Source organism: Metarhizium acridum (genome assembly GCF_019434415.1).
Source record: "Metarhizium acridum strain ARSEF 324 chromosome Unknown scaffold_578, whole genome shotgun sequence".
NCBI lineage: Eukaryota > Fungi > Ascomycota > Sordariomycetes > Hypocreales > Clavicipitaceae > Metarhizium > Metarhizium acridum.
Window position 1 is genome coordinate 35621 of NW_027094046.1, and position 10561 is coordinate 46181.

Consider the following 10561-nt stretch of genomic DNA (forward strand, 5'->3'; position numbering starts at 1 on the left):
TAATTTATCGCCACGCCTACCTCGGCTACAGCTCAGCAGGCCCGTTGCCTTTTCATAGTGCTCGGCTAATCTATATGTGCGGCTATCGAAAGCGTTTGATTCTTGGATAAATTCAAAGCAGGGGTATTTGGTTCGGCGACGCCATGTGCCTTCCTTCATATGTGGTGCACCGGTGTATTTGATGTCTCTAGTCTTTTAACAACACACGAACATTGATTGGTGTAGCATTGAGGCTTGATTCGACCTCAATATACCTGTTAATATCTGTCTATGATCCATTTTCTCCTGTCCTCCGTGCTCATGGACTTCATTAAATCCACTTCCGCTTCCTTCACCCCCACGTATCTTTCGACAACATCAACGCCCAAAAGATTTGTCAAATCCTCATCTTCAGTGAGGGCGTTCAAAGCATCCTCGATGCTCCCTGGCAACTTTTTATCAATACCCAATTGAAGTCGCTCGTCAGACGAAAGTAACGAAGGGTCCCTTGTGCAATCACCCCAGTCAAGCGTTTTCCCCTTCTGAACACCGTCGAGTCCGGCTAAGACAACAGCTGCTGTGGCTATATACGGATTGGAAAGACCATCCACGCACTTCAGTTCCCAATGACTGTTTTCGATTTTGCGAAGAGGCGCTTCGCGATTTTGTGTACCCCATGCAACCCACGTACCTCCTGCCCAGACGCCGTTTCGAAGTCGTTCATAGCTCACCATATTGCTACACGTGAAGGCGCATATAGCTCTCAAGTGAGACAAGATACCCGCATAGAATGATTCATATAGAGCTGCATTGAGGTCATCTGACGCGATTGAAATGTGAGCATGGGCCGCGGTGCCGCACGCATTAGCTATCGGTTTGGGATGCAATGTCATCTTGTATCCACAGGCACTTGCGCAGCTAGCTATGACTTGACGCGCAAAGATCAAAGTGTCCACGGCTTCCATTGCCCTAGCCTTGGGCAAGATTACTTCGAATTGGCCTTTGGCACTTTCTGCATGCAGCATTTCGACGTATACCCCGGCGTGATCGAGTTGCTGTATTGCGGGTTCTAACACCTTTTCGACTACCTCGTGGTCCATGGCTCCGACTGTTGACCAAGAGTGTCCGTTATTGTTATGATCGCTATATCCCCCGTTGTCTGAGCGGCGGAGGAGCACGAGCTCAATCTCAAAACCAAACAGAAGCTCGATATTCCGAAGACGAGCAAGGCCCAAGGCCTTTTTCAACATGGTTCGGGGGCAGAGGTTGACGAGCGAGCCATCCTTTTCCTTGAAGTCGCACATTATCGTAATATGGCCATCCCGTGGCCCGTGACGGAGGGATAAAAAATCTGGTTGCAGCCTATACTCTCCAGCTGCGCCAACACCAGGAATCAAGGTATCATTTTGAAGGATGCCAAGACACCCCTTCGTAACACTGGCTGAGAGCGGCTGGTTGTTTTTTAGCGCGGACAAAACCTGTCGTGAAGGTATGACTCTCATTCTTGGAATACCCGTATAATCCACCCAGCATAAGCGTATGTAATGTGGCTTTTCGGTGTTGCTCAAGTGTGTCAACAAGTGTTGTGACTCAACAGTAGCTGATACTGTTTCGGATGATGGCACATTCTCGGATAGTTGGCTCCTCAACGTTAGACCGAGATTATAAATATTATTAGAGGTGTTAAACAACATATCCTGTACCATTTGAGCGGCCTGTTTCCATGTGATGTCCCCCTTTTGCACCAATTTGCACAAGACTGTGTGGAACACCTCCCTCATTTGGACTATTGAGAGATAAAAGGTTTCCGGGAACCAATGCCCATCGGTACTCCACATGATCTTTTCCCAAGGACAGAGCTCCAGAATGTGGCGTACTATGCTTTCTTGCCCATCTCTGTTGACGAATGGGAAAACTTCGCCGATATCAGCATATACGTTTCCATACATTGCCGCCATGTATCCTGCTTCCCGATCGAAGGGATAGCCGGAATGCAAAAGAACAATTGGGACTGTTGGATATTGCCGTGCGAATTCTTGCAGATGCGCCGGAGAAGATCGTGTTAAAGTGAGATCATTATCACCGAGGCCAGTGTGGAATTGAATAGGCTTTTTGTGGGTTGACTTGGAGTCCCGGATTAATTGAGCGAGACGGTGGACGATGAATTCATTGAGCGCGCGATGATTCAACTTTGTGAACCTCGTAGCATTTACTGACTGTCTTTGTGAGAAAATACTCGCAAATGCCGCACGCGCCTCAGACTCGCTGGCCTTGGATGCAATGTCAAGTCCTGTTCGATAACAAATTACCGACTTGAAGCCGACAACTTCCGCGTTGGAAATTGCACCTCTAAGCTCGGCCTCGAAATCTGCGATGGCGTAGTCAAATGCTCTCGCGGGCGATGTCTGTGAGATACACGCAAATTCTATAAATTTGGCGGCAACTTGCTCAATGCGAAGAATACGTTTGCTGGGGCTGGAGGCGAACTGGTCAAAATAGCTGTAGGGCTCGACAGCTTGCTCATTATCCAGACCGTCATCCACAAGGACGCACTCGATACCGGCAAGGCATTTCTGAGTCCATGCGGTGTAGTCATGTCGTCGTTCTTTTTCGATGGCGGTTTCCACAGCGTCCCAAGTCGCGGCACATCCAAGTTGTTCCGAAAGCTGTTTGACGGCTCGAATGTGGGCCAGGCTGGTTCGCGATGAGTCGAGCGCGTCACCATGAGCTTCCGTTACGATGGTAAGCAGGGGATACTTGTCGATATGGCTGTTTTTAAGCAGCGGATGTGCGTGGTTGTCAATAATCGGGGTCGAGAGTATCGATTGACGCAAGGCTTCGGCGCCAGCCTGAAAGCCTTGGTCCATTGTTGATTCCGCCACCGGTCATCAACAGAAGCTTTTTTTGTGATGCAACTTTGTCGTCGGTCGTGATGGGCACAATTGGGCACCTGGGTTTTTGCTTGTGGCAACGGCTGGATAACGGAAGGTCAGACCCCATCATTCCATTGGCCGATTGGGCAATGATGTGCCTGGCTCAACCTCCCGAAAGGGTCGCTCCTTCCGCGACGCAAACTAGGCCAGATGTGTGAATTCCGCCATCTCTCTGGGATGATGCGTGCGACGGCATGAAGCTGGTCTGATAGACCCTCAGGGTCGCTGCCCAAATACGCCGAGAGCATTGGACGATCGCCTTGGTGACGGCATGCACGCTGCCCAAACCACCAGCCGGCATAAGCCGCAGCGCCACATCTCTGCATTCTTGCATCAATCCTACACCAACTCTCAGGCAGCATGTCCTCGGGCGGAAATGCATCGAAACGTGATGTCCTGAGCAAGATCCATGGCTTCTGTCTTTGAACCTGCCCTCTTCTCACCGCCTCCATTGTCACAGCTGCGGGTGTGCCGACGAAGCGGACCTAGCAACCACTCAATCACGCCAGCAGAGAAATCCGACTTGTTCATTTGTTCCCGTCGTGATACCGGGCAAACACCGACAGAGACACAGTCAGTTGCTTCCCGTGTTTACCGCTCCACGAATGCTGTGCCAATTCGAGAGGCCAATATCTGCCCCTTTCGTGCACTTGGAATGACGCGTCACAAACCACCGTTATATTCCTGAATAACCAAAGAGTCCAGGTCACTGCCAACCTGGCCAATGCTCTTCAACGATTCGAGCATGTGGATCAAGCTCTCAGCCTCTGGGTAGACGCGATATGCATCAACCAGGAGGATGATGTGGACAAAACGCGCAGGTCGAGTTAATGGCTGAGATATATCGACGAGCATTTGGGGTTTTGGTTTGGCTGGGCCCAAGTGAGCATGACTCCGATGTAGGCGTTGAAGCCTTGAGACGTGGAGGCCGGGCCGCTCTTCAATCACTCATTAGCCTGCAACGCAAACCGGACTACAAAAAGAACGCGTGGGAGCATACGCTGACCTCACTTAGACCGAAATGGTTTCCTCAAGACTTTCCGGCTTTCAGTTTGGAACTTGTTCCAAAGGTTCTAGAACTGCCATGGTTCCGGAAAGTTTGGGTACTGCAAGAGGCAGCTCTTCATGACGGCGTCATACTTTTTTGTGGCCAACAGTCAATTAAGAAGAATGTCTTGTGGGCAGGTGCTCGAACTGTTGTTACACTATCGAACGAGACGTTGACGGGCCGTGAATTTGCTCACGATAATACTCCCGTGTGGCGAGCCTCGCTGGTTCTAACTTTCTTGCACGGCGCACTCTGTACCTCATCACCTCCAGTAAAAAGAAGTCTCCGCTTGAGTCAATTCTTTCAGACATCACTATGAATCTAGGTGAATGGGCTAATAAGGCTATGGATCCCAGAGACCGAATCTTTGCCGTACTGAGCTTTGCGTCAGATTCCAACGAGCTTCGCATTCTGCCTGCCTACACTACGTCATGTGCACATGTGTATCTACAAGCTGCCACAGAAATACTGTCTCGTTCGTTAACCTTGGATATCTTCTATGCTGTATCATCGAGTAAGAATGTGCAGGGACTCCCATCCTGGGTCCCAGACTGGTCCAGCCCGAATGCTTCTACTTTTGGACCACGTCGCATTGGTAAAGCCTGTGCCGCAGGAATTTTGTCCGTAGCGAGACCTCAATTCAGCTTTGACATATATGGAAACAAACTCTTGTCGCTATCCAGCCATACAGTTGATGCTATACATGCTATCCTACAGAAACAGTAGCATCCTCGGTGGGATTTTTCTGCTTTCAGCGGCGACAGCAACGCATTGGACTTCATGCGGGACTTGCAAGCTTTTGGAAGAGGCTACAGGAAATGCATGCTGTTCCGAAGGAGAATGCCTGGAGGCGCTTTGGAAGACGCCAATTGCCGACTGCGATGCCTACCCGAAGCCCGGCTCAACTGTGCGTCCATCAGCGAGTGAAACGATGAAACGATTCGAGGCTCTTCTCGAACAGGGCCAAACCGGTTGCACGAAGGATGATGTGAGCGCGAGTAGGCCATTTCTTCACATAATGAACCTTGAATCAGCCCGTAGGCGAATGTTTCCCCCGGTCAATTCTGTTGCATTGAGCGTCGTTGAGTTCAAGCCTCCTGCTAGCGCTCGGCCCGAGTCCTTATGGAACTTTCGCGTGCAAAAGGCGAACTTCCGACCAGGAGTGACAGGTACGCCGTTCGAGTTCCGGGCAGGAAGCATTTGAGATGGTGTACAAACCGGCCTGCGAAGATAGCGTGAGTCCTTGGTCAACTACGCAGCCTTTACTCTCCCATCAGGGGTTGTGGCGGTAAGAAGAAGAGACTCGCATGAGACTCACAACAGGGTGAGTCTGCGCATCGGCCGAATCGCGGTGTTCTAGGCCCGGCTAGCTCAAGGTCATCGTCCAGGCTTGTAGCCCATTAGCGAAGGTCATCCAGTAGGTTTAGCATTTCTCTGCTGTAAGTCGTCCAAATCTGAGGTATGAAAGGCGCTGTCACGGCGGCAAACGACGGATCTATCACTTCGGGATTAAAGTCCAAATTATCGTCTCCAGTCGCTCCGAGAAACATGTGTGGGATATAACACTCTTGAATGAGGGCCTCAATCATGACCGGGAGTCAGTTCGTCCGAGGGGCCAATATCGGCAGTCATTTTCTTGTACCAGAAAGTCTTTCGCCGTCGGGTGGATCAGGTAGACGCTTGAGTTGTTGACAAAAACGAATGTCCAACATAGGTGACGGGTCTCACCAAATCTCAGGCACGGCATGGCTTTAGCCGCGGTTGGCGACCTCGTCTCACTTACTAGGCAGGCATGGAAATGACCAGCTTCAATAGCTGCTCATTGAAATGCTTGAGAGACTGAAACAAAACATCAGGGCTATTTTGAATGAGACATTCTTTAGGACTACTTTAATTCCATTGGAACATGATTGGGGTAAACGTCGCCAATGACGACTCAATCGCTAGAGGCGTTATCGGTGGCGTTAGTAGGAGCCTTCTTCCCTTCCCTTATCTTCCTACTCATCTTCCTCATCTTTTTCTTCCTCTTTCCCAAATGAAGCTATTCGCGGGTACTCTTGTTCCGCAGCGCTATGTTTACCTTGGTGGTGAAGCGATCGACCTACCCAGTAAATAGAGTCAAGTGTGTCTTGATGATCATTCCCTAGTAGTTGCTCTCGGCCATCAGCTGCTCGTTGATACGCTTGTTCTGCAGCGCTATATTTCTGATGGTTAAAAAGAGATGAGCCCAGTGATTGAAAATAGTAAAGGGTGTCTTTGTGGCAATTCCCTAGTACTCGTTCTCGGCCATTAGCCGCTCGTTGTTGCGCTTGTTCCGCAGCGCTATATTTCTCTTGGTAGAAAAGCGATTCACCCAGCGAGTGAAGAGAGCCAAGGGTATCTCCATGGTTTAACCCTAGTACTCGCTCTCGGCCATCAGCCGCTCGTTGATATGCTCGTTGTGCGGCGCTATATTTTTGTTGATAGAAAAGTGAGTCGCCAAGGTCTTGAATCACAGCAAGGTTTTCTTCATGATCTAACCATAGTACTCGCTCTCGCCCTTTGGCTGCTCGTTGGTACTCTCGTTCTGCGGCGCTATATTTCCCCTGATTAAATGGTAAGTTGCCAATGCGTTGAGTAGCGCTGAGGGTGTCTTTGTAGTCTACGACGAGTACTCGCCCTTGGTCGTATTTAGCTGCTAAGCCAGAGTTCAATTGCATGGTGTTAGGTGAAGAGCGGATTGGTGTTGATGATTCATCATGACGAGAATCACTATGCCAGGGAGATGTCGGGCTATGTGATATGAGACCCTCATGGGAGGTTGTATTGTAGGCCATGGCTGAGGTGGTAAGCCGCGAAAGCTCGGATGCCACTGAATTCGGGTTCAGTATACGTTCTGAAGGTTCCCCATCGTCGGACGCTAGGAGAAGTGAAATGAAATTAGCTCAAGAAGAGTGGCCTGCAGACTACTTGTATCCTTACCTGGGCTAATCCATGTGTCACGCAGGGCCTGCGAGGCTGAAAGTCTCTCCTCCGGACAAGTTACGAGAAGCTTTCCAATGAAGTTGAAGCATGTATTTCCAACCCCGCTATTGAGAAGAGCGTGGGAATGAAAGAAAGACCTGTCTTGGCAGATTTCACCAAAGATTTGCCGGATGGAAAGGGGACATTGCCAGTAATAAGTCAATACGTGATGCATTCGACTGCTCATATGTCAACAGCATTGGTGTATCCTGGGCTTGACTTTGCTGAGTCCAAGTAATCGAGAATTTCAGGTGCCATGTACGGCTGAGTGCCGCTCTTGGTGTGATACTCGGTGCTCACAGTCAGTCTTTTGCTCACTGCAAAGTCGGCAATCTTCACCCACCACTGGGGTGGTCCATGTACGACCAAAACACTCTGTTGCATGCATGTTCATCAGTAATTAGCGACCGGAAGAAAGCCAAAACTCATGACAAAATACCTGCGGCTTGAGACCGCGATGTGCAAAAGACTCGGCGTATATAATCTCCAAGCCCGATAGTATCTGCCGAGTAATGTCCTGAGTCTCTGATTCTACTAAGTTAGTTTCCCAGAACAAGGAGCGACGTTCTTGTTAAGGTCTCCTAGAGCAATGTATTCCATTAATGGATAGACATTAAGGCTATTCTTGAACCACCCAATAAACTCAACAAACACGGCAGCTTCGCAATACTATCTAAAATCAGCGACGTGATAGAGTTATCTTGGCCGCAGTTGACGTACTTTTAGCTTTAAGAATTCCAGAAATGCCTTTAGTTCCTTCTCACAGTCGTTATTACTGAGAGTGGCGCCTGTTGCGATCTTTTTAACAGCCCTAACAGCCTCATTTTTCCTGTTCCTCTCCAGCCTTACTTCCCCGAAGCCTCCCCGGCCTAGGAGCTGCTCAAAGTGCCAAACCACTGTTTGCCGTTTCCGCCTAATATTCCTCTTAGGGTCTGTAACAAAGTGTATTTCCTCCACTCGATTGTCATAGGTGGCGGTGTCAATGTGCCAGTGCTCAATGTCTGATTTCGAGGCCATGACAGACAAAAAGTTAAAGTCACCAGATTCAAGTCAGCCGTTCGGGAGTATGGCAGTAGGCGTTATTGCCCTTGGCGGCATTTGGCCGCCGTTGATAATGTCGTCAAGGTTGAAGTTGGGCAGTTCTGAGTTGACAGCTGCTCCCAATGCTTCGTTGACCCCATTCGTCTGTATTGTACTCCGTACGGCCAAACAGACGGCTTGCTGGACCAGGCGAAGCAAGAAGCCGGCAGATCAGAGAAGACCATAGAAACAGGGTCTTGGGAGACGGCCAGAGTCTATTGCGTGCCTGGTCCCTTGGTCCCCTTGCCCCCCCGGTGCCAATAATCGTCGAGCGATGGGTAACTAGGTTGCGTAGGACTGAAGAACTTGACATCCATGTCTGGACTCACAGCAGACAGACGAACAGGGAGCCATGCAGCGTGTCAAGTGGCACAGCAGCAGCCACTGTTGCACCCAGTCGCCTTCGCTTCCATGTTGCAACTCAACCGTGCTGTCTGGCTGCGGCATGGGCGAATCTCACCGTTCCACTGCAGCCAGGGAGTCCAGATGTTCAGTCTGGAGGCCTCACTTACAGTTCCTAGCCCATCAGGGAGGCGGCCGAGTCGGGGATTCTTTCGCTTTCGTCACGCTGAACCGATGCAGTCCGATAAGGGGATGAAACTCGTGCTCTGCGCCGTTCGGCATGGGCGAGCTCTTCTTGAGACTTATGCTTTCTGGCTCGTTTACGGTCAAGACTCGTCCGTCCTCTTTCATAAGCGGGCAGTATGCAAGGCCGATCATGACCAATATGACAGCAAAAACTTCTACACCATGATGCTGTGCAGTTTCTCAAGCACATTCTCAATATAGGCTACCCCAAGGACAATCCCATCTTCATCCGTGCAGTCTACAGCACCTACACCGAGTCCTTGTCCGTCGTGGTTGGTACCACTTCCTACATCCAAACATCGCAAGCACAAAAGGACAACATCAGTATACCGGTTCCCTAGTCGGCATGGCAGCTCCCTGGAAGCCACATCTTCAAGTTGCCGCTTGATTCGATTGGCGCTGCCTGGCGTATTTCGAGGTCGTGCCACCCAGTCCGCCGATCCAAGTATATCGCTTCGTACAGATGAACAATTTTCCTCATCTTTTCCGTACAGTACAAATGACGTTCACAGGCCGATTCCAAGAGTACGACGCCCAGACTATATATGTCATGTTGCATTTCGTAATCCACTTCTGGGTGCGTGCCCTGACGGCTTGGATGACGATCTGCGGCATCGGTTAGAACAAATTGACGAGAAACGGAGAGGGGATTTTACAGAGATTATTCTCCCAAATATCATCTCTTTTTGATACCGAAGACTGTTATGAGATGAATTTAGTTACCATTATAAGGCCTCTGCTAAGCCCTTGCCACATTTTCACTAGCACTCCGACTTTCCAGATTGCATAAACTTCAAACCTACCCCTACCGTGCCTCACAGATACGACATACGCCTTATACTTGAACATTTGGTAATCCCTCGTGATGACTGTCAGAAGTTCGAGGTTTGCGAACTCTACTTGTAAGGCGACATGCTGCGCTTGCAAGCCGTGATGGGAATGGTGAGTGGTGAGGTGTATTTGGTGGGAGTTCCCAGTCCCCTCAGACGTGGTTCTGTAGGCAGAGACGGCTTTTGACCCTAAGCGGGCGGCAAGAAGGGAGGAATCTCAGGACCATAAAGAATTCCCGGAACTCATTGAAACCTTGTGATGTTCATCCCCTTTTGTTTAAAGCCGTGTCGGTGTCGCCGCCGCTCTCCCCATCTTTTGAATTCGTAATATGCAACGTTTCCACTACTGGCCCAACCTTCCAACACTTCCTGTTGCTTATCTTTATTTTTCATATGCCCCTGAAATTCGAAAGCAAAGTTGCTCTGAATATGAACTAAAGCCACCCCGCGCAGTCCAATCTTTCAGGCTTTTGGGCCCATGACTATCAGGGTGGCCGGTGAAACCTATTGCTCTTCCCGCTTATCAAGGGGCTAGGTGTCGGAAACACCGCGTCTTGATACCGGACCTTGCGACAATCCATACCTAGCCGTGAGTTTGTCAGCGGTCATGCCGCAATAGGTTAACCCAACATTTGAACCATTACGGGCAGTAACTAGTTGGCGTTGACCCAATTTTGGCTCCTAGTGCCGGCAGTTCACCTAGAGACCAACCATCCATCATTAAATTGTAAATCCCTAAACGGCAGGTCCGGACCCGTTGGGAATGGGTGACAAGAGACTAACTCAAGACCAATGGCTTCCCAATACGAGGACTGGTCCCAGACTTTGCACCCTTCATGTTCTCCTAGAACGCGAATATGGATGCTCAGAGATAGTAGTTATGCTTTGTAATCTAAATGATAATGTTTAGTTGTTACGTCTTACTGCCAGTGTTGGCCAATGCTGTTGTCGACTCGGTGTGGCGTCAAGTACATTGCTAGTCACGGCAGAAGTACACTAGGCTTGGCAAAACTACAGCAAGTTGTACGGAGTAGACAGCGTGGGCTTATGAGCCCTTATGAGCCGTCTCCATTGGCTACCGACTGTTTCTACAAGTAGAA

General features: G+C 49.8%; 1 protein-coding gene across 1 annotated transcript; it reads right to left on the reverse strand.

Moving 5' to 3' along the window:
• Positions 1-163: 163 nt before the first annotated feature.
• Positions 164-3078, reverse strand: J3458_021152 (uncharacterized protein). Its single transcript, XM_007816840.2, has one exon. The coding sequence runs from the start codon at positions 2844-2846 to the stop codon at positions 258-260; it is 2589 nt and encodes an 862-aa protein (XP_007815031.2). The 5' UTR covers positions 2847-3078; the 3' UTR covers positions 164-257.
• Positions 3079-10561: the final 7483 nt, after the last annotated feature.